Genomic DNA, 25,328 nt, shown 5'->3' on the forward strand with positions numbered 1-25,328 from the left:
ATTTAGTATATTCTGTCATCTAGTGGACAAATATGATATTGCAGCTAAAACAAGAAAATAAAGGGTCTTTTACTTTGTAATCAATGATGCATACTATTGGATAATACTTCGACAAGACCGCCCACCCGCGAACGCTTATTGGTCCACTCAGGTGTCAATCTCCAAGCCGGAACTACGTTTACAGAGTCTGTGGCGCAAAAATGGAGGATAACGTTAAAGAGATCAGCAGACCTCAGAGGTATTTATTTGGTAAACGAAAGTAAAGCTATACATTGCATAATCATATATGTGCGGAAAACAATAATGTTGCAATCATTTAAGGTCTTTTGGCACGCGTCTGCTTTATTATTTCAGTATAATAAAGTAAATTGGGGCTAATGCAGCTAGCCTTATGTCTTTTATTGCCTTTGTTTTTTGCGAAAAGCTATACTAATGGTCATCATTATTATTATTATTATTATTATTATTATTATTTTTATTATCATTATCATTATTATCATCATCATCATTATTATTATTATTATTTTAAAGCTAGAACGAATAGTGTTTTCCCTTTATTTTAGCTTGACTTTAGTAAAGGACATTGTTGTGTAGTGTGTGAAATTGTTTACAGTATAAGAGTTTTTTTTTTTACATATTTAACGTTACACTGTGAATGTAGTACTTTGTTTTTTATTTAAGAATGAAAATCTAGTTTTACTATCATGCAGGTTGCTCACTTAAAGGAGATAAGAAAGAGCACAGAATTGAGGTGGAGGATGATGATGACAATGAACATCAGCTGTCACTCAATGCGGTGAGAAAGATGATTTTAGTCATTTATCATTATTAATTCATCTTTATAATTTTAGTACATTTATGTCACTTCATTACTTAACATTTTAAATTATATTCTGCATAACATTCAAAATCATGCCCTTTTTTGTGTAATAATTGTATATTTCGTAGTAGGTGTCAATAGTAATGTTCTGATTTAAATTATTCTTTACTTAAGATGAATAATGTTGCAGAAAAAAGCACAGAGCATCACAAACAACATCATAACACACAAATCCCTCAGTTCTGTGACACAAATGTGTCTGTATTATCACAAGTTTTTTTGTATCTCTTTAATATAGAGACTTGCTGCTAAGTTTACTTCATGTTTATAAACTATATTCACATTTGTCTGTCGTAGAGAGACTTTTTTATAATCGTCTTATACTATTTATCGCCAAGAACAAGGTGTTCAATATTACAGAAGTAGTGTTTTATAAAATGCATCTTGTTTATAGTGCACATTGTATTTGTTTTGTGTTTTTTTGTGTATATTGCCCTAACAGTTTCTTGATTCTTTTCCATTTTTTTTCAGGTGTGTTTGGGGTCGGAGGCAGAGGATAAATTTCACACCGTGGAGATGGAGGGATTGACATACGATGGCAAGATGACCAAAATCACTCTTGCTGTTCTGAAACCGTCCGTTCTGCCTTCAGTAAGTGTGCTAGTCTTTATTTCTAAAGAACCTGTGAACAGAACAATACAACACTCGTGTTAAAGGTGCAGTGTGTAATTTTTAGAAGGATCTCTTGACAGAAATGCAAAATAATATACAAAACTTTATTATCAGGGGTGTATAAAGACCTTTCTTAATAAACCGTTATGTGTTTATTACCTTAGAACGAGACCTTTTTATCTACATACACAGAGGGTCCCCTTACGTGGAAGTCACCATTTTGTGCCGCCAATTTTCTACAGAAGCCCTTAACGGACAAATTTTTTACTAAGTTGTCTCAGATGATGGCATGTTTGTCTGGTGGCGGCTACCGTAGCTTCTCTATGCGTTTCAAAAGCGAGGGGTGAGCAGTGGATTAAGCCGTTGGTTACAATTTGCAACCTCACCACTAGATGCCGCTAAAATTTACACACTGCACCTTTAAAGGGATAGTTCACTCCTTTTGACATAATCTGACATTTCTTTTTTTCTGACGATAAGCATAAAAAATACTATGTAAGTATTGAGATAAATGATGATGAAGATGTTTTGATAAAATATAGTAAGCGCAGAGTTGACAGTTTCCATTGAACTTGAAGATTTGTTTTTCCTACTATGGAAAGTCGATGGTTTCCACCAGCTGTGTGCTTATCATCATTTATCAAAATTTCTTCTTTTGTGTTCATCTGAAAAAAATAAATGTATGCAGGTCTAAAACAACATGAGGGTGAGTAAATTAAGACACAATTTTCATTTTTGGGTAATCTATCCCTTTAATGTGTATGAAATCATGAAAACCTTTTACCATGTTTTTCTACGGCAGCTTTATTAGAACAAAATTAAAACGTGCATAATGTAAAGTTGAAAACTTTTTTATTTTCCCTTTTGTTTACAGCAAGCACATGTTAAGTCCTGTTAAAGATATTAATACTGCCAATGATTTTGTTAGTTTGTTTTATACTGCGGCGTGACTCCTGTTTATAGTTGATTTATGGTATTGGAAGAATGCGTCTAATAAAAATTCCAGCTGTGCCGAGAAGTTGTGATTGACAGATTGTTTTTAGAAGGGGCCGGGTTATAGTTGCATCATCGGGACAGCAGGCACGTATGCTCCATGACATTCGGCTATTAAAACATTTCCAGAGAACCCTGAGAAGAATGGATGTTTTATGGCTCAGTACAAACATATGTAGGGTTAAAGCTTTAAACCTTGATTAGTACAATGGGTGTAATATTAGGCAATTAGTTTTTAATGGTGCTATAGAAGTTCTGTTCTAACTTTGCAGTCATCAGCTTTAAAGGATAAAGTTTAACTTTGGGATATCTTGAAACTATAAATTGAAACTTTGGGATATCTTGCTTTAAAGAGCTGAGCAGTAATAAAGCCTTAATAACAACGTTTTTTCTCGATTACTCGATAGACAATCAAAGCATCAATCAGCGTTTGTGTTGAAATGGATCATCTATGATTTTTTTTGGATCGGAGGGCTTGCTCGCCATTCAGCGTAATTACAACGATTACATAGCTGTCACTTAAAGCATTAACCAGACCATCGCGCCTTCATCTGTTTACATCTGGTTGCCATGGACGCATGCGCTGTTGCCTGACGTGCTGGTATGTTCATTCACAATCTTTGGCTGCAGCTTGTAATGCGAGAGTTGCGCAATTGTGTCCTAACAGAGTTGATGTTTAGCTGTAGGCCTGTCTGACATCGAGTATACTGGCATGCTCCGATCGGGACGGATCCCAGTTGTGAGGTGTTTCTGGGAAATGAAAATCTTGTTTGCGGGATTAAATTCTGTAACCCAGTAAGATGGGGACATCATCAGTCTGTAGTTGTTTTTAGCACTGATGCCAATTTTAGAAAATGTACTTGACATGGGAAAATAACTTCATTTCTGTGTGTTTTTGCACCATTACCGGCAGCAACAAGAATTGCAAAGATAAGATCTTGATTTTTTAAGGATTTTGTAACATGTACCGGGATACCAGGATAGAAGTTACTGTAAGAGGTGCTCCTTTTAAATTAGTCTTATTGGACGTGACCATTAAAGGAAAAGTTTACCCAAAAGATTTCTCAGCATTTACTCACTCTCATGCCATTTAGATGTATATCATTTGTTTTAGCATTGATGCATCTCAGATGTATATCTGAGAAAAACACAAACTTTAGCTAAAAACAACCCCATTTCATTTTCTGTTTAAAGGTGCACTGTGTAGATTTTAGCGGCATCTAGTGGTGAGGATGCGAATTGCAACCAGCATCTCAGTCCACACCAGAGTCCTACAACGAAATGTGGCTAAAACGGGTGGATTTGTGACATTCCTAAAAATCACGGGAAGGGATGCGGGTGGATGAAAATATGTGCAATATTTGTATGTCTACATTACCATAACATACGCAACAATGATATGATATTGGACTTAACTCTTTCACCGCCAGCGTTTTTTAAAAAAGTTGCCAGCCAGCGCCAGAGTTTTTCATGATTTTCACCAAAGTTTAATGCCTTCCAGAAAATTTTCTTCTTTAAATATATAAACATACAATATACCAAATGAAACAACAGACCCTCTGCTTTCAAAAAAAAAAAAAAAAACGTTTCATCCTACCTTCAGTGGTTCTTTTGCAATCAGCTTTTGAATAAGGGTAGGTTTCTGCAAAAACACCACATTTTGAGCAAAAAGCAGAGAGAATTCAATTTTTGTAACGGACTTTTCATAGAGATCCCATTCAGAGCGATCTTTAAAACAAACACGGACATGCAGCCGCTTGCCATAGGGCAATACTTCCAGGTATAAAAGTTGCGGAAGGGCGCCACTTGGTGGATAATAGCGGTATTGCGGAAAGACGGAAAATCTCGTCATTGGCGAGGAAGCGTTTTCTCTTAATTGACAAGATATCTCGTCAATGGTGGTGAAAGAGTTAATTTTGGATTGGATTTAATTTTGATATTATCACGGGTGATGGGTCAGATCTGGTGCTGCGGGTATGGGCGGTAGCGGGTCTCCAAAAATGGACGCGTGCTGGACTCACACTGCAAAAAATGACTTTCTTACTTAGTATTTTTGTCTTGTTTTCAGTACAAATATCTAAAAATTCTTAAATCAAAATGCATTTTCTTGATGAGCAAATTACCTAAGAAAATAAGTCTAGTTTTTAAAATGTTGAAATAAGTTAAATGTTTTCTTTCAAATGTAATTCAAGAAAAATTTTCTCACCCCATTGGCAGGTATTTTTGTTTGTTTTAAGCACAAATTCACTTAAATTGTATATTTTTGGTCTAAAAACTCAACTAATTTTCTTGGGTCATTTTGTGCATACAATAAGCAAAAAGGAAAATCTGCCAATGGGGTAAGCAAAAATCTTAAACATTTTTCTTAAACACTAAATTCAAGAAAAAAATTTACCCCATTGGCAGATTTTTTTGCTTGTTTTATGCACAAAACCACTTAAATTTGATATTTTTTGTCTAAAAACTAGACTTATTTTCTTGGGTCGTTTTGCTCATCAAGAAAAAGCATCTTAATTTAATTTTTACATATTATTACTGAAAACAAGACAAAAATACTAATTTAACTGATTTTTTTTTCTTGAAAATCATTTCTTGCTGTGTACTGTAGCATGCACACAAAACGTTTAAAATTGTTTTCGATGGAGCGTGGTGCTTTCAAAAAAGCGTTTTGTCCACTCTGAGCGCCGGCATTCCGCGTTTTTTGTTTTTTCGGCACTGAGCTCCAAGAATTGAAAAGTGTTCTACTTTGGGTACGTTCAGCTCGTCAATGTCACATCTCGCTCGGCTGTTCAATCACAGTGTAAGAGAGGTGGGACAAACTACACCACAACCAACCGGTGCATCGTACAACAGCTGATAAGCAAAGCAGAAGTATCATAGCAACCAAAGCGCTCGCTGAAAAAAGCTGACAAGCGCCTACAGTCGGTGTCCGCCTGGCGTTTTCAGCCATGTTTAAATGCCTTGGTGTGCACGCCCCTAACTCCTCCCTTTCGAAGAACAAAAACAAGCTACGGTAGCTGCCACAGGACAAACTTGTCGTCATCTGAGACAACGTAGTAACAAAATGCGCTCTGTAGAGCAGTTTGTCCGTTTAGGGCTACTGTAGAAACATGGCGGCGACTTCCACACTGCAAAAATGATTTTCAAGAAAATAATTTCTTAGTATTTTTGTCTTGTTTTCAGTAAAAATATCTAAAAATTAAGATGTATTTTGTAAATGAGCAAAACGACCCAAGAAAATAAGTCTAGTTTTTAGACCAAAATATCAAATTTATGTGATTTTGTGCATAAAACAAGCAAAAAATCTGCCAATGGGTTAAGCAAATGTTTCTTGAATTTGGTGTTTAAGAAAAATATTCAAGATTTTTTTGCTTACCCCATTGGCAGATTTTTTTGCTTGTTTTATGCACAAAATCACTTAAATTTGATATTTTTGGTCTGGACTTATTTTCTTGCGTCGTTTTGCTCATCAAGAAAAAGCATCTTAATTTAAGAATTTTAGTTATTTCTACTGAAAACAAGACAAAATAGTTTTTTTTTTCTTGAAATTTTTTTTGCAGTGCATACAAGCGACCACGTGGTCTACGCAGATAAAAACGCCTTATTCTAATGTAATAAAAACATAACGGTTCATTATGTCAGGTCTTTATACACCACTGAAAAGATAGATATCTATATTATATTGCATTTTTGTCTCTAGGTCCTCCTTGCATCCATCACTTTATGGGCCCTATCTTGCACCCAGCGCAATTGACTTTGTCAGTGACACATGTATCATTTCGTATTTTGCACCGGCGCAAAGCGGGTTTTTCCCTCCACAGACGCACTCATCTTGGTATACCCAACCGGCAGACGGCGTCATTGACTTCCATTCAAAATCATGTTTTAAATTCACCCGCTTTACAGCGTATCAGTCACGCAAGATTTTTTTTAGGATATGTGTACGTAAATTAACTGCTAATTCTGGTGTTATTTGCAATGTTTATGCTTTAATCGGGCAGGAAAATGGATTTATAAAAAAACGTTAAGGTGAGTGTGTCTGCTGTGTTCTGTTAATGACACGGGTATAAATAAAGTTTTTTTTGACATTCAGCTATACGGTCAGCGTTATTTCTCTAAATAAGTTTAGGTAACTTGTAAGTTTAGAAAACATAAAACCAGCAAATTATTGCATACACATACGGTACAAACTAAGTATGATTATTTATTTAGATTTCAGAATGAGCACGTTTGTCATTAATACTAAATATGCTGCGGTCTGTCTGCTGATCTGATACTGCAATGAAGATGAATGTATAATAACTGATTAAAAACTAAAATGTAAAACTTTCAGTAAATAACTATGTACATGCTTAGGACGTTTGTGTTGTAATAATGTACAGGGTAACTTCAGATATAAAAACGAAGACTAGTAAAGTGATGTTTTATCATTAAAATCTGATCGCGTCCATTGATTTAATAGAATGTTTGGGTGTACCAACATGGCGGCGCGGTGGCTTCACAGTTGTGACGTCATGCGCAATCCAGTCATTTATATAGATCAGTGTAAAAAACACATAGTCATTAATGTAATCCAACGACTCCAGTAGGTAAATAAATATTTGTTCCAAAACGCGATAAACGGCATTAAAAAAGGGCGGCTCTTGAATACACAGAATCCTAGTTTTCCTCATATACTTTGTACATCGTCATCAACAAACAAAAACAAAATAATACTTTTGATGGCATTGATAAACCTGTGGTGGTTTTCTGTGACGGGGAAAAAACATAAGCCATCAAAATCGAATAATTTACGCGAGAGGCACTCGGAAGACAGAAAAATGCCGGCTGTTGCTTGTTTTCCCGACAGCATCAAGCTTCTGTCATGCTAACACATTGACCCCAGGGGATCTTATGAAAAACTTTCCATTATTTTACTTGAAGTTAACGAAAATCGAGCAGGACCAAAACATTTTACAGCTGATCGCTGTCAATAAAATTAATCGACCACATCCTAATTATAACCGCAGCCATGACAGTGTTCTTAATATAACAAAGTGTTTTGATTAATGCCATTAATGTGTATTTTTTTAATCAGTGTATACCACTAGTCAACTAAATGACTATAATATGGCAAAGATGAATGCACATTTATATATTGATTCAATAGATTTATAGCGTTTTGAAAAAAAAATTCATGGATTTATTGCATTTTGTGGAAAAAATAATCTGTTTCTCTAATAAATCTTTGAAAATCAAATTATGGATTTGAATTTTTAATGTTATTAAACCTAAAGATGCTATGTGAAAGTTTGTAACAGAAAATATTGGTTTTCATCTTGTCACTTTCTTGGTATAGAAAACATGTTTTTACCCAAATTATGTGTTTTGGAACCAAACTCTTCGAATGTCTTCTTAAGTGAAATGATACATTTGTAAGTAAAATCGAGTTACTAAGTTTAAACCAAAACCCATACTACTGCTACATTTAAATAAGACAGCATGCGACTTATTTAGAGACACAACAGAGCTTCAACGTCTTGGGTTCCCCCCTAAAAACGTTGTTTGTGTTTGACTGAAGAAAGGCATTTATATACAGTACAGCTGGGATGGCATGAAGGCGAGTAAATTGAGTGAATTTTTATATTTGGGTGAACTATTCCTTTAATCAGCCTAATTATATAGGGCCTACATCTTGACTTTGATGTTTTATAAGCTGCAGGCTATTTTCTTGACTTACAAATGAGCTTATTTATCAAGTTTTGTTATTGTATTGAAGAGATCAATGTCTGCTCAGGCTGGATAACAACATGTGTATGTTCAACTCTCCAGTTGAGTCTGGGAGGGTTCGAGGTCACACCTCCTGTATCTTTCCGCCTGCAGTCGGGAGGAGGGCCGGTCCACATCAGCGGTCAACATTTCGTCAGTGAGTACCTTCTGTCTGCACTTTGTCACTGTGACCTAAAAGTGTTACGATCTAGAAACGGTTAAAATTGTAATCATATTTGTAATGAACACAACCACCAAACCATGTGCCAATCAGAGACAGCTGAGACTAAAGAGATGTCAACTGTCCCTGATGTTTATGGGAGTTTTCGGGCTGACCGAAAGATCCCTAAACCCTCCGTACAAAATCCAGGCCAGAATGAAATAACTGGCAACATGTGACATCATCTACCCTGATATAATCCCTTCCATATGTTTGCTCGTGTACTTCAGACACTTTCCGCATGTGAGTTGTATCTTCTGGACGTTAAACAAGCACAACGTTTTAGACTGCCGCATGGATATGTCAAACCTGCATTGGTTTTGTCATGAAAACATGTTCGTGTTTAGTCCCTGACCCTTTTTGCATCTGGTATTAAGATGTGTTTGGGGTGAGAGCTGAACACAGGTGTGAACAGGGTTCAAAACATTTTCGGATCACATATGGAGGTAGTCAAAAAGGAATGTGAACCAAGTGTAAATGATATTCTGTCCCAATTGACTCGCTGTCAGTCAGCCTCTGTGCTTAAACAAGAGTTTGAAACTTTGCTGATGTTGCAGTGAGCGATGTATGTAGTCATGAAAATCAAACATAAATATAAACAGTGATTTGTCTCACCTGACCACTTGTGATCAGATCCCTAAAAAGCACGTTAATGCTTGGTCTTGTGCTACTGTTGCTTATTTAAATACAGTTATTGATGTGATCTTTTGTGTGGTGTGTTCAGGCACGAAAGAATCAGATGATGAGGATGAGGAGGAAGAGAATAACACGTCACCAGTGAAGAGACCGTCCAACATGACCCTTGCCAAAGTGCCTCAGGTGTCCTACCTCTCCTCTGATCTCAAATTACAAATAAAGCTGTTCATTGACTCACATTGTGTGAAGAGGTTAACCAATCGTAACAAAGCTAATTTACATATAAAAGCTATATGTGACCCTGTACCACAAAACCAGGCAAAAGTCGTATATTTGTAGCAGTAGCCAATAATACATTGTATGGGTTCAGTGTTGAGTAAGTAAAAAAAGTAATTAATTACTAGTTACTAAGGTAACACTTTATTATAATGTTCATTAATTAACATTAGTTATCTACATTAGTTAACATGAACTAATGATGAACTGCACTTGTGCAGCATTTATTAATCTTTATTAATGTTAATTTCAACAATTACTAATACTTTATTAAAATTTGGTTAACATTAGTTAATGCACCGTGAACTAACATGAACAAACAATGAACAGCTTTATTTCTATTAACTAACATTAACAAAGATGAATAAATACTGTAACAAATGTATTGCTCATGGTTTGTTCATGTTAGTTAATACATTAACTAATGTTAAATCATGAACATTATAATAAAGTGTTACCGTTACTAATTACATCTTCAATTATGTAATTGGATTACTGCACAAATTGCGGTTGTCAAACAATTAATCGCATACAGTTTTTGCATAATATACATGCGGCACTCTGTGTAAATGTTTTTTGTATATATAAATACACACACATGCATGTATTTAAATGTTTGTGTATATATAAATATTATACATTAAAAATAAATATACATAAATAACTTTTTTTCTGAAATGTATACATGCACTGCAAAAAAAAAATTTCAAGAAAAAAATTCTTAGTATTTTTCTCTTGTTTTCAGTAAAAATATCTAAAAATTCTTAAATTAAGGTACTTTTTCTTGATGAGGAAAACAACCCAAGAAAATAAGTCTAGTTTTTAGACCAAAAATATCAAATTTAAGTGATTTTGCGCATAAAACAAGCAAAAAAATCTGCCAATGGGGTAAGCCATTTTTTCTTGAATTTAGTGTTTAAAGGATAATTTCACCCGTAGGAACATGAATCTTTATTTAAAGTGCATCATATTTGTAGTCAAAATGCAACATACATTTCGAATTTGGTGCCTATTTGACCGAGAAAAGGGGTGTTTGTAGTCTCACCCCCTTAACAAAGATATTGGACTTTCTGCTTTCAATGATGCAAAATGATACTTTTTACATCATTGAAAGAAGGAAGTGCAACACTGAAATCTGTATTTCTCCTGTCTCAGAAATGATGCCCGACCATTTAAAAACATGACTGGGGTTCTAACTATACAAAGCTTAATGCAAATGGGTGAAGTGTCCCTTTAAGAAAAATGTTCAAGATTTTTTTGCTTTCCCCATTGGTAGATTTTTTTGCTTGCTTTATGCACAAATTAAATTTGGTATGTTTGGTCTAAAAACTAGACTTATTTTCTTGGGTCGTTTTGCTCATTAAGAAAAAGCGTCTTTAATTTAAGAATTCTTAGATATTTTTACCGAAATCAAGACAAAAATACTAAGATTTTTTTTTCTTGAAAATCATTTTTTTTTGCAGTGTGTATTTATATATACATAATAATAATTACACACAATACACACGTTGATAAATTATGCAAACACAAACTTTTATTTTGTATGCGATTAATCGTGATTAATCTTTTGACAACCCTAGTAAAAATTACTCTCTCCAAAAAGTATTTAATTATATATTACTAAATACTTTTTATATCCTATTACAAGGATAGTCTTGAAATGACTCGAATAAATCATATAAAAGTACATAAATTATTCTGGTCACACTTTAGGGTCCAATATTATTAATTAACTATTAACTACATTTTCCTCAATATACTCTAGCTACTGCTTATTATTATTTTGGTTTTGCAGAATAAGGCTTTAACTTTTTCCCACCATTGACAAGTTATCTCGTCAATTAAAAGAATGTTCCTGTTGAATTTTTATGTTAATCTGCAATACAGTGATTATCCACTTATCCAATTTAGGAAAAAAACTGAAGCCAAAACGTTACTTACTCATTTTAAACTCTGTATATGTTTTGATAATCAATCTTAATCTTATCTCTAACAAAATTCCTTCATAAAAATGCAATTATTTCAGCTTTTTGCCAAGAAATTTGTATTTTTTAAGAAAAATACCCATATTTAAGAGTTTATTAGCAGGGAAAAAAATATTGAAAGGATGAAACGTTTTTCTCCCGTTTTGTTTTGTTTGTTTGTTGTTTGTTTAAAAGCAGAGGGTCTGTTCTTTCATTTGATATATTTGTATGTTTATATATTTTTGCTGTGTGCTACCTTTCAAAAAATTGCTGGTGGGGAATGAGTTAATATCTGCTATTTCTCAGTAATATTAATGCTAATAAACGACCAGTTGATAGTGAGCATTGGAAACAAGAGTGCTACCATTAGTCTTATTAACTTACCAAAGTATTTAAAGTGTGAAGGATACATAAAAACATGAATATTAACGTGAAATGTTATGGGGCAGTTGTCCGGACAGGGTTTATCCTAGTCCCAGACTAAAATGCAAGATTGAGTTGCCTTAATTTCAAAACACCTTGCACTGACATATTAACATATATCAGTGGCATTGTTTTGTCTCAAAATGCACATCAATATTGTTTTTTGAAATATTTGTTTGTAAAAACTACTTCAATGTCCTAAAATAACTAAGGCGTAGTCCTGAATTAATCTAAACCCTGTCCGGGAAACCACCCCTAAATGTTGATGTTAAATCGACTGTTGTATTACAGTACACATAATTGTTTTACAGTCTATACACGGTATTTAGTTACATCTAACTGTAATTAAATTACTGGAAAAATAAGAGTAATCCCTTACTTTACTTTTTAAGGGAAAAGTAATTAATTTACAGTAACTAATTACTTAGTAACTAGTTACACCCACACTGTATGGGTAATTTTTTTAATGCCAAAAATCATTAGGATATTAAAGGTGCAGTGTGTAATTTTTAGAAGGAACTCTTGACAGAAATGCTAAATAATATTCAATACTATATCATTAGGGGTGTATAAAGACCTTTTTATAATGAACCTTTATGTTTTTATTACCTTAGACCAGTGGTTCTCAAACTGGGGGCCGGGGCTGCGAAATGGTGTCGGGGGGGGGGGGGCAGTTTTATGACATTTTATAAAATAAATTAATTTATCATGAATTCTGTGCAATTAAACCTTAAAAAAATAAGACTACTAACCAACAGCACTACTTCGTATCATTTAATATGTTTTGTTTAATCAAAAGTTGAGTTTTAAAACAGTTTCTTGTCATAAATTTTCTTTGGGTGGCCGCGAAGAAATGCGCCGTACACAAGGGGGGCCGCACACAGAAAAAGTTTGAGAACCACTGCCTTAGACTGAGACGATTTTATCTATACACCGAGGGTCCCTTACGTGGAAGTCGCCATTTTGTGCCGCCATGTTTCTACAGAAGCCCTTAACGGACAAACTTTTTTTACTAAGTTGTAGGGATGGGACGGTTAGAAAATTTCATATCATGATTATAGTGACCAAAGTTATCACGGTTATCAATATTATCATGGTTTTCTTAAATTGAGATGGAAATGTTCAACTGATACACACACTGAAAACATTTTAACAAGTTTTATTTTTGAAAATCAGAAAACAACAAATACAATTAGCAGCTATATGCACTTTTTAAAGCATAAACATTAAATCAATTAATCATTAAATACTTTTAAAATGATAAAGCTGACAAGACCTACCCGCTAAATTTTTTTTTAACAAAACACTGTTACATTTTTTAATAACACTTTAAATGTGTGTTACGAGGACTATCTCTACGTTGAATTTAGGGCTGTCGTCATTACACCATTCTTTTTGAGGATTTAAAAAAAATCCTTGAGTACATGCTGAGTCCTTATAGCGGAGATGCGGTTTTGATGAAATAAACTGACAACATTATCAGAAGCATCTCTCTCTCGTTCGGTTGGTCGATCGATCGCGCGCACATACACCGTACGTGTGAATCAACTCCAGCATGTATGTGCATCCAAATTTCGGAAGTTAGACGACTCCGCTGCAGCGGGCAGGCATAAGATTTATAAAAACACACTTGAGAAGAAATGCGCAACAACTCAAAAAGACTTCTAAGACCATAATGCCAATTTGGCGCTTTGCTTTCCGAAGCTCGTGGAGGCGTGGAGCAGCATACACAGTTATTAACTTATGTGCGATCTACCGGCATTGCATTTGCGATCGACTGGTTGTATTGGACACCCCTGCATATTAATTTAACATTAACATGGAGCCCTGAGATGTATGAACCTGTTTTAATGAAGAGTAGCTTAAATAAGAACATCAAATGCACACATAAGCAACGCATTAAAACACAGTGCACCTGTTACTGCATCCGCCACGCCTTCTCGCACAAAAACTAATGTTGCATTCTGGCTGGACAGGATTTACCGCGAGTTTTCAAAATCACGGTAATCAAACACGGTTGTAATGAAAATTACATTTTAAACGATAATACTAACCGTCAGGACATTTTATCATGGTTAATCGTGAAACCGGTAATCGTCCCATCCCTACTAAGTTGTCTCCGACGATGACATGTTTTTTTCTATGTCGGCTATCGTAGTTTCTTTATGCATTTTAAAAGTGAGGGGTGAGCAGTGGACTGAGCCGTTGGTTGCAATTCTCAACCTCACCACTAGATGATGCTAAAATTTACACACTGCACCTTTAAGTAAAGATGATATTTTGTAATTTTCCAACCATTAATTTATAAAAAATTATTTATCATTAGTAATAGGTGTTGCTAAGGACTTCATTTGTACATCTTTATCACCCTCAGATTCCAGTTTTTCAAATAGTTGTATCTCGGCCAAATATTGTCCTTATGCAAACGGTTAAATGATACATAAATGTAGAAATTATAGTACACAGAGAAAACCTTTTAAAATTCATGAGAAATTACAATGAAAATTTGACATTTCACAGTTACCATGTTTACTTTAATAAAGAGACACATTGTTCAGAATCAATACACACTTAATCCTTTCGATAAGTGTCAGGAGCATGTAACAGCTTGCCATCAGTGTGTCTGTTTAAAGAGTGTTGCTCTTAGAAATGATCCTGGAGTTCGTAAGCAGCAAGCCAGAAGAGGCTGTAAATTACTATGATTTTACCTCAGTTAGGAGATGTTGCGAATTTAAATTTCACCGTAACGTTTAGCCGTAATGCTGGCAGCATGACTAAAGATTAATGTATGTTATGCGTGTTTACAAATATTTAAAAAAGAGGCATTCAATTTTATGATTGTGTAGTTTAGTCTGTTTCCAGTAATATTGTTTGGTCTTTTTAGAAAAAGCTAAAAATGGACTCGGATGAAGATGAAGACTCAGATGAGGAGAGTGAGGAAGATGATGACGAGGAGGAAGACGACAACGAAGAGTGAATATGCGATATAGCACAGTTAAAGGGATAGTTCACCCAAAAAGGAATTTACTTACCCGCATGTTGTTACAAATCTGTATGAATGTCTTTGTTCTGAAGATATTTGTAAAGCTGGAAACAGAAGCACCATTGACTTCCATCGTTTAGTGATGCTCAAAAATGGTTTCCTTAAAAGCATTGCTCAAAATCTCTTTTTTTTTAATTAATACAGGTTTGTAACAACACAAGTACATTTTAATTTTTGGGTGTACTATTCCTTTAAAACTTGTATTAATAATTTTTTTTTTTTAAGATGTGTATCATAAACTTTCTTGCCTGTCTGTCTGTTTATGTAGAGACGATGAGGATGAAAAGACGGCAAAGAAGGCCCCCATCAAAGCGTCTCAAAAAGTGAGTTTTCATTCAGTGTTTAAATAAATCCTGAACTGAAGGAAACACCTGACTGGCCAGCAGGTGCCAGTCTCAGCCTGAGAGAGACGTAGAGAGAGTAGAGGTTAACCCCCCGCACCCACATTCAACATAAACTCTAATTATCCTATCAACTTACAGCGCACACTTCATTCTACCTGTCTCTCCACATAACATGCATTTTGTCTCTCACATTCATGTGTCATCTTAAGAACAACTTGTTCAGTTTGTCTGTCCATGTTTGTCTGTTTGCAGATGTTTACACACTTTCTTCTGTCTGGAGTGTAATGATCATATTTCTGCAATGCAGTCTTTACTAAATGCATGCTGGGAGGCCAGACACTTAAAGAGCCCTAAGACAGCATGACTTCATCGCTTTAAGCGTCACTTGCTCTTTTCGTACCCATGTACAAAAAATGTAACACCTACATTAAATGTAAGGAATAACCCTGACAATGGGATCACTGATGTGTTTTATGTAAGGAATAATTGATGATGGGCCATTGAATTATAAGAAAATAATGCACACCCAAGGTGGTAATGCGGCACGACCCGAAGCGGAGTGCTGTTACACTGCATTATTTTTAAATAGTCAAGAGTAAAGAGTCAATTATTCCTCTTATACCACGGTTACCACAAACATTGCTCTGGTGCCTATTTTTAAGACATTTGACAAGTTAGGTGTGCGATTATCGAAAAATAATGCATACCCACGGAACATTTCTCAACCAATCAGAATACAGCATTCAACAGACCTGTGTATAATTTGCGATAACAACCGATTGGCTGTATATTACCTCGCGTATTTGTTTGGGCTGTTTTGCCTTTATTTAACAGTAAGTGAGGAAGTACAGGAAAGAAAGAGGAGTATGGGATCGGCACATGATCACGACCCAGGAATCGAACTCGGGTCGCCGAAAGTACGAAAGCACTACGTCGGAGCGCTGCCCATTACATCATCGGCTCCGACATTACACGGCTTCTTGTCACCTGAGTAAATTATTGGATAGGAAACATTGATTTGAATACTTTTTACAAAAATGCAAACCTTCTATTGCAGGTTTAATAACTTATGCCAAGACACGAAGTTCAAATAAGATGCAATTTTGTTAAATCGTTTGTAAATAAAAGTGCATATAGGTTATTTATTATTCATATTTCAGGGTGTCCCGCAGAAAATTTGTTAGTTAAGGTGGTAGGGTTGGGTGGGGGCGTGGCAATCAAAGGGGCGGGGTGTACACGTCATGATGAAAATATTTTTTTTATTTAAAACACTCAAATAAAACTTAATTTTGTAGAAACTATGACAGAAAATGAACACGTACTAGATTATTAATTAATTGTTTTTAACAAATACCTCTTACGGGAATAGCTGCGTGATGAAGTGAAACTAAAGGGTTAATAAACACAAACTAAAGCAGATTTGTAGAACGTCTGGCGAATGATGATAGATAGCGCGAAGATTGTAAAAACGGATTTCCTGCTATTAATTACATTATCTTAAAGGAGTATAACTAATGTAGCATGTAAATAATGCACATAAATAACGTGAGCAAGAGCGTTCAACAATTATATCGAATCAGCAGGCACGTGAAACCTAGCTAGCAGGTTGCTCAAACAACAAAATCACCAGCTAACTTACTTTAAATTCGCAAGAACTGTAGACTGTAATATAATACCAGGCTTAAATAAACCCCAGGGCTCAAAATTAACTTTTTTATATGGTAGCACTGGTGCTCCCAACTTTAAAGAGTTAGGAGCACCAGCAAAAATTTAGGCGCATCCATCAAAAAATTTAAAAGCACCACAACTACAATGTAAATGTTAATAGATTTATTTTATTAAAAATAAAACACCACCACCGGGCTTTACACGTCCTATGGCCAGCATTGAAAAGTTGGTTTTCTATTTTATTTTATTTTATTTTTTTGCTGCATAAATTCCTAAATTAATACCCAAATGCTGTTGAAATAGTATTGCAGCAATAATAATTTAACAATTACAGGTAACATGATTAAGATTACATAGAAAATCTAGCAAACACGTAAAACACTGATTAATTGTGACATTACAAAAGTGACCCTAATATAGAAGGCTAATATATATTGGTATTGATAACTGCATTACCAGGATGCTTTTACTACTAAATAGGCAATGTTTTAAAAAATACAACAAAAACATACCATCAGCATTGTCGTATTCCACGTCAACATGGACCACAAGGATGTTTGTCGAATGTCCATTCACCAGCGCATGCGCACATACACCATCAAACACACTTTGACAGACAGCTCGGTGTCTCCATCAATAATAAACACATTTGTCATGACACGTCTTGTATTTTTGGCACTTTCGCCATGTTTAAGCAAGGTACGTCTGGCGCTTAAAATGTTTTGATTCCGCCATTAACGCCGTTTTACAGGATTTACAGTAAACACAGTAAGTTACATTTTCATAGTGGAGACACTCGAAATCTTTAAGCCACTCTCTCTGAAAGGTTTAACGTCAACTCGTATTTTCCGGTGGTGGAGTTACAATTGAATCCGGATTGTCGTCAAAAAATACAGTAATAACCTTGGCTGTAATCGTCTCGCTCTCGTCATGCTCGCGACGCGTTCGTCTTTTCACATTTCCGCGCTTCACGGCAACAAGGAATGACTGACGCTCATATTAGCCAATCTGCGGTCTTCATTAAACGCAAGAACTTTATGGTGAAATTTGATTGGTTATGTATCGTTGGAGAGAACACTGAACCTGGGACAGCGCCAGCACGCATGATCACAATCAACTCGCGTCACAACAAAATTGGCAGTCGCACAACTGCTCCCAAATATATTTTAAGGTCGCACAGATTAAATTTCGGTCGCATATGCGACCAAAATGGTCACAATTTCGAGCCCTGAACCCAAAACATAAGTCCACTTACAGTTCTTACGGACAATGCGTTTTATCAACTGGCTATCCTCCAGACATGACGGACCACGTCTTTATCTCATTTAGGCCGTGTGGCGCGCGTGCACGCTCACGGTGTGAAGCGAGTCCGTGCTATTCTCCGAGATGTTTTATCAACTGGCTACTAGTTATTCTCCAGACAGTGACGGTCCAGAACACATCTTTCTCATTTCGGCCTTGTGGCGTGCGTGCCCGCTCGTGGTGTGAAGTGCATCCGCGCTATTCTCCAAGATGCACTTGACGGCCTTTTGTGCAGCAGAATTTTTTTTTTTTTTTTTGGACGACCTAGTTAAGGTGGTAGGGTTTCCCAGCTTAGGCGGGCCGCCCGAACTGCAAAGTGCTGCTGGAAAACCTGTAATTACATTGACAGAGTATTAAACTGCACCAGAAGATGACTTGCAGTACCTGGATGAGGCTGTGTTACTTGTTTTCCATGATTGTTATCTGGGAATAACAAATCTCCGATTGTCGCCAATGGCCAATCTGAATCAAGCAAGATTATTTGTATGTATATAAATATATATGACCTATATGTCATAAGTCAAACAGGTATATTTGTAGCAATAGCCAACAATACATTGTATAAGTCAGAATTATAAATTTTGAATTCTAAAATCATTAGGATATTAAGTAAAGATCATGTAACATGAAGATATTTTGTAAATTTCCTACTGCAAATATCAAAAATGTATTTATCATTATGTAATATGTGTTGCTAAGGACTTTTGTCAATATTTAGATTTTTTGCACCCTCAGATTCCACATTTCCAAATAGTTGTATCTCGGCCAAATATTGTGCTTAACATCTTAACAAACCATACACCAATGAAAATCTCAATTTTAAAAAATTGACTCTTTATGATTGGTTTGGTGGTCCAGGTCACATATAAATATATATTACACATACATGCATATTAGTGTGTGTGTGCTTCAATGTATACGTATTTAATGTATGCATGTGTGTGTGTTCCTGCAAATCGTGTCCTGGTGTTTGCTGGAGCGTGCTTGTGTGTATTTAGAGATCAAAGTGTACGAGGTACATACCTGCTCTGTGAGGACTAATTCTTGCCCTGAGGAAAAATGACAGCTCAGTTTAGCTGTCATACACTTCTCCATACTATCATCCCACCATCCCGATTTCTTTAATCTTTCATTCCCCCTGATGGTCTTTAATTTTTTCCCGTCTTGTTTTGTTCATGACAAATAAGTACTTATAAATAAAATCTTTCTGGTATTTTTTAATGGTACATAACTGATCATATAGTGTATTTTAGAGGTGAACTTGTGATCCCACATTTTAAGATTTTTCACTGTGACATAATTTTCCCATGCACGTAAAGGGTTCATAGAAAGTATTACTCTCTCGCCTTCCCTTGATCTTCTCTCATCACCCTGGCTATAGAGTTATAGAGCAGTGATGTTGTCCTGCGGACCCTTCAGGTCATGTGTGACAGGCTGTGCTTTCTGCAAATTACTGCACTCCTTCATCATGGCTGTCTGACAGGCTGACTGAAAAACATTCAACATGCATATTGTATTACGTCGCTGAAGACCAAAGCCACCAAAATCACTCACATTGTCCACTGTTGTGATCCTTACACTGAGCATACTTTGAAATATTTTCAGGGATCATAATCTCTCTCCCTTTATGTCTCTGTCCGTTTAAGCAGACCCCAGAGAAGAAGAAGAGTGCAGACAGACAGAACGGCTCGCCAGACAGGAAAGCAGCAACACCAGGAAAATCTCAAGATAAGGTACGAGAACCTGCTTTGAGATCAGGATGTGTTCATCCAGATTGGCAACACTTAAAACGATAATTCAGCAAAAAATGAAAATTACCCCATGATTTACTCAACCTCAAACAGTATGAGATGTATATGTCCATCATCTTTCAGACTAACACAGTTTGAGGTATTTTAGAAAATGTCCTGGCTCTTCCAAGCTTTGTTACTAAAGAAAACAGGGTCCATGACTTTCAAGCCCAAAAAAAGCCATCCATCCCTCATTGAAGTAATACAAGGTGTTAATAAAGGCTTTCTGATGGTAATTGAGCATATTTAAAATGGTATCAACTATAAAACTAGCTTCTGGTTTTCTATCGTTATAAAGCTTGGAAAAGCCAGGACATTTTCTAAAATAACTCAAATTGTGTTCGTCTGAAAGATAATGGACATATGTATCTTGTAAATTGTGAGGTATTTTTAATTTTCACTGAACTATTGCATTAAGGTCACATTCACCTCCGCACAGTGACATTTCACAGGCACAAAAGGTGTGGCCGGATGTCAAGTGAGTGTTTAACTCTTTTCCCGCCATTGACGAGTTATCTCGTCAATTAAGAGAAAACACTTCCCTGCCAAGTTTTTATGGCAATGCATATTTTTTTGTGATTTTACACTAGGTGGTGCTCTTACACCATTTATAAAACACTGCAGAGTTTCCCGCAGAAAATTTGTTAGTTAAGGTGGTGTGGGGCCGAGGGCGTGGCCATCAAAGGGGCGGGGCGTATGTGTCATGATGAAAATTAAAATATTTTTATTTAAAACACTCAAATAAACGGACCACATCTTATCTCATTTCGGCCGTGTGGTGCGCGTGCACGCTCGCGGTGTAAAGTGCGTCCGCGCTATTCTCCGAGATGTTTTATCAACTGGCTAGTTATCCTCCAGACAGTGATGGTCCGGACCACGTCTTTCTCATTTCGGCCGTGTGGCGTGATGCGCATGCGTGCTATTCTCCGAGATGCACTTTACGGTCTTTTGTGCAGCGATTGATTTTTTTTGGACGACCTAGTTAAGGTGGTAGGGTTTCCAAGTTTAGGCAGGCCGCCTTAACTAAAATGTGCTGCGGGAAATCCTGCACTGGGTGTATAAAAGTTTATGGTGATTTTATAATAGTCTGACTTTTCTATCGCAAGACCATAACAACCACGAGTAAAAAGAGAACAAATAAAGATAGGATGAAACTTTTTTGTTTGAAAGCAGAGGGTCTGTTCAAACATATTGTATGTTTTTATAAATTTAAAGAAGACAACATTTTTCTGTAAGGCATTAAACTTGTAAAAATCATAAAAATTGTTGGCAACTTAAAAAAATATGCTGGTGGGAAAAGAGTTAATTTGTACACTGTCGTTTGTCTCAATTGATTAATTTCTTTTTTATATATTATTTGATGAATGTCAACACATCACATTATAAGTAACAACATAAACAAACGGCTTTCGTAGAACACACGTAACTTCCGATAAACTCCACTTAGAATCAATAACAAAAAGCTCTTTTAGTTTATTTAGATATAAAGCAAAATAAACAACACTTCGACGAGGTATGTGTTCAACAGTTCAGTTTAGCAACTAGTCAAACCGTTAAACAAACAGAGGCCGGAAGTAAAGTTCTGACCAGATGCATAATCGCTTCACCGCATGTGCGTCCGATTAATCTATATTATATATCCGTCTATATTAATAAATGTGGTACATGTGTACACTGCGACATTGCCTGAGCAAACATTAACAAGTAACATCCGTTTTTTGAGTCTTTGACACTCTTACGTACATAAATGACATTAAAGTACCACAATGTATTTAAAGAATAAAGAAATGTGAACCCATTGAAAAGTCACACAATACAAATCCTCATAACATTCAGAAGGGAGCTACGTTTCCAAATTCCAAAATTGCTGCTGCTGTGGATGATGATGGTAGTGGTCATGCCAGCTGTTACCAAAAACGCTGTACGCAGGTTTTGATATCTTGTCTAGATCCCATTCAGCCAAGCAAAAACCAAAAGCCAAGGTCTACCGACGAATGCCAGCACTAATTCTTAGCAAACGTGCAGGTGCATTTTGTCTCGCAGAGAAAGGCACAGGATAATGAGCCAGTTTGTCTTTGTTTACGATCAGCCAACAACGTCAAACGCTAAAACGCAAGTTAGACCAGCAGTACCCCGAAGATAAATGTGTGCAACGGCATTCAAAACTCCAGCTGCGATTAGCTCAAAACCGCCCAATCTTAGGAGGACAATATGGTCCCAAATCCACAAAGCCATTATTTCAGGATCTTTTATTGTAGTGAATGCCCTTAATACACATTTAATAGTCAAGAGTATTAGAGAAAACATCTTCACATTCAAAGGGTTTTTTTTTCAGGTCATGGAAAAGGGCCATCATATTTTCCCATGCACGCACTCTTAACTAGCTGCTGGTGGCAACAATCCCAAAATGTTCAATTTGAAGGGTCATTTGTGGTCTTCTTTAAAATAACAACTACTCTCATAGCCGCGGCCTTCTGGCAGGTAGTCTACTGCTGGGAATCTGAAAAACGTTCACCAGACTTTCTTCTAATCACATATTTTCCCCTCTGACCAGTGCACATGGAGTCGTGTGGCGTTGAACAGTCTTTTGATGTTGCTCTTTAGTTTTTTCCTTGCTGTAATTGTGGTGCTGAATCAGAAAGACACAGAAGCAGGAATGCTGGTCACAGTGAGGTGTACAGATGTATCTGCTAAAGGTCTGGAAATAAAAAGCCGATTAATTTACCCCATAGATGACCCCATAGATTTATATTTTAGGCATGTTAACTCTTCAGGAGAGACCAAAGTCCCTTAAGGGAAGTCACGCCACTAGGGGGCCATGTTTGCAATGTCTCCAGGACGCTATTTCACTCATGCAAGACTGAAGTCATATCTACTTGAATAGGGAGAGACAGATATCTCTAAAGCCGCCTTTCCACTGTACACAACAAACACTGTCCGATAAACCGGAAGTCATTCATTCCCCCAATGGAGAGTCGCAAAGGGGCCACGTGAGGTGACGACCATCTGCGGATGCGTAATTTTTGGATCCGTTTTGAGCATTGGATTTAAAAAAAATTTGAACTTGTGCGACTACACCTCATGCGATACATAGACTTTATCAGTAACACTTGAATCCTTTAAAAACTATTTATTACTGTTAAAGGAATAGTCTACTCATTTTCAATATTAAAATATGTTATTACCTTAACTAAGAATTGTTGATACATCCCTCTATCATCTGTGTGCGTGCACGTAAGCGCTGGAGCGCGCTGCGACGCTTCGATAGCATTTAGCTTAGCCCCATTCATTCAATGGTACCATTTAGAGATAAAGTTAGAAGTGACCAAACACATCAATGTTTTTCCTATTTAAGACGAGTAGTTATACTAGCAAGTTTGGTGGTACAAAATAAAACGTAGCGCTTTTCTAAGCGGATTTAAAAGAGGAACTATATTTTATGGCGTAATAGCACTTTTGGGAGTACTTCGACTCGGCGCAGTAACACCCTCCCTCTCCCATTATGAGAGTGAGAGCGGACTTTTCAGGCGAGTTGAAGTACTCCCAAAAGTGCTATTACGCCATAAAATATAGTTCCTCTTTTAAATCCGCTTAGAAAAGCGCTACGTTTTATTTTGTACCACCAAACTTGCTCGTATAACTACTCGTCTTAAATAGGAAAAACGTTGATGTGTTTGGTCACTTCTAACTTTATCTCTAAATGGTACCATTGAATGAATGGGGCTAAGCTAAATGCTATCGAAGCGTCGCAGCGCGCTCCAGCGCTTACGTGCACGCACACAGATGATAGAGGGATGTATCAACAATTCTTAGTTAAGGTAATAACATATTTTAATATTGAAAATGAGTAGACTATTCCTTTAAGTAATACATTATTAATTTAATATATACACATTATTACATAATTTGTAAGTCGCTTTGAACAAAAGCGTCTGCAAAATGACTAAATGTAAATGTAATCTTGTCTCTACATAAAGAGTTTGGTTCCAAAACTCAATAAATCCATTTTGACTAATTTCAGTTAAAACTTGTTTCAAAGAAAGTTACGAGATGAAAACCACTATTTACTGTTACAATCTTTCACATAGCATCTTTTGGTTATAATAAAATTAAAAATTCAAATCCATAATTTGATTTTTAAATATTTATTTATTGTTGCTGAACTTTATTGATGGCGATCAGCTATAAAATGTTTTGGTCCTGCTCGATTTTCGTTGACTTCAAGTAAAATAATGGAAAGTTTTTCATAAGATCCCCTGGGGTCAATGTGTTAGCATGAGAGAAGCTTGATGCTGTCAAGAGAACAAGCAACAGCTGACATTTTTTCTTCCGCTGAGTGCCTTTCACGTAAATTATTTGATGGCTTACGTTTGTTTCCCGTCACAGAAAACCACCACAGGTTTTGCAATGTCATCAAAGTATTATTTTGTGTTTGTTTGTTTGTTTGTTGATCACAAAGTACAAAGTAGATGAAGAAAAATAAGATTCTGTGTGTATTCAACGTGGCGCCATTGTTGTTTACAATGTGTGAAATGGTGCGCTGTGATTTGTTGAGCGGATTTATTGCATTCTGCAGAGAAGGAGGAGTGGCGTTTATCGCGTTTTAGGAAAAAAGGGAGAAAAGATGACAGAAAAACACGGCGGATATCGGATTTTGCGTAAAATTAAATATTTACTTTTTAATACTGACCTGATACAATACTGATTTTGACGGTAACTCTTTTTTTTCTAAATGGCGTTTATCATGTTTTGGAACCAAACTCTTCATATGTTCTCCCCAAAAATATTGTCGGTCTTTGTCATTCATGCATAGCTGTTTATTGTTTTATTCATTTATTTATTTCACTATAGTAAATATTCGTAGATTGAAGACTCTTGCCCTGGAATGAGCTTCTCTCCCATATTGGCACGGATTTACAATTAAACTGAAGTTTCATGACGACTGCCACTAGGGGGCGAACTCCGACAGTCATGTTTGAATGTCGTGTATAGTGGAAAAGCAGCTTAAAATGCACGCTAAAATAACAATTTAGCAACACATTTCTGAACAAAAATTATATGTGACATCAACTGTACCATAAGTTTGGTTTAGTAAGCTCAAAATGTGCAAAAAAATTCTCGAGATCGTTTCAGCTACTGCTCATGCATACAGGTTGGCAAGTGCCTCGCGGACTTTATATAATGCACCTGCCCCAGAAAATAATAATTTTTTATCGAATGATGATTGGCAATTATATGCAACTTTATAAATGTGATATTTTATAAATATAAACAATAAAGAAAAGTTGTTTTATAGTGTCTTATAAAATGAGTGGCTCATTAACTCTTTCCCTGCCAGCATTTAAAAAAAAAAGTTTTCCAGCCAGCGCCAGCATTTTCATGATGGGTTGTATAAGTTGCGGAACTGGATAATAGCGGTATTGCAGAAA

At 36.0% G+C, this 25,328-nt stretch overlaps 1 protein-coding gene across 2 annotated transcripts in view; it reads left to right on the plus strand.

Annotated features, from left to right (window-relative positions):
• The first annotated feature begins 119 nt into the window (after positions 1 to 119).
• Positions 120 to 25,328, plus strand: part of npm1b (nucleophosmin 1b) — a 43,877-nt gene continuing 18,668 nt past the window's right edge. The window contains exons 1-8 of one of the 2 annotated variants that reach the window (XM_055178319.2): positions 120 to 249; positions 711 to 796; positions 1,352 to 1,471; positions 8,297 to 8,390; positions 9,178 to 9,272; positions 14,637 to 14,725; positions 15,064 to 15,118; positions 19,756 to 19,842. In XM_055178319.2, the coding sequence (XP_055034294.2) occupies positions 201 to 249; positions 711 to 796; positions 1,352 to 1,471; positions 8,297 to 8,390; positions 9,178 to 9,272; positions 14,637 to 14,725; positions 15,064 to 15,118; positions 19,756 to 19,842 (675 nt within the window). In that variant the 5' untranslated portion in view covers positions 120 to 200. The remainder of the gene's footprint in view (positions 250 to 710; positions 797 to 1,351; positions 1,472 to 8,296; positions 8,391 to 9,177; positions 9,273 to 14,636; positions 14,726 to 15,063; positions 15,119 to 19,755; positions 19,843 to 25,328) is intronic. The other variant, XM_055178320.2, reaches the window with a different exon arrangement.

This window comes from Misgurnus anguillicaudatus, chromosome 16, assembly GCF_027580225.2.
Source record: "Misgurnus anguillicaudatus chromosome 16, ASM2758022v2, whole genome shotgun sequence".
In the NCBI taxonomy this organism is placed as follows: Eukaryota; Metazoa; Chordata; class Actinopteri; order Cypriniformes; family Cobitidae; genus Misgurnus; species Misgurnus anguillicaudatus.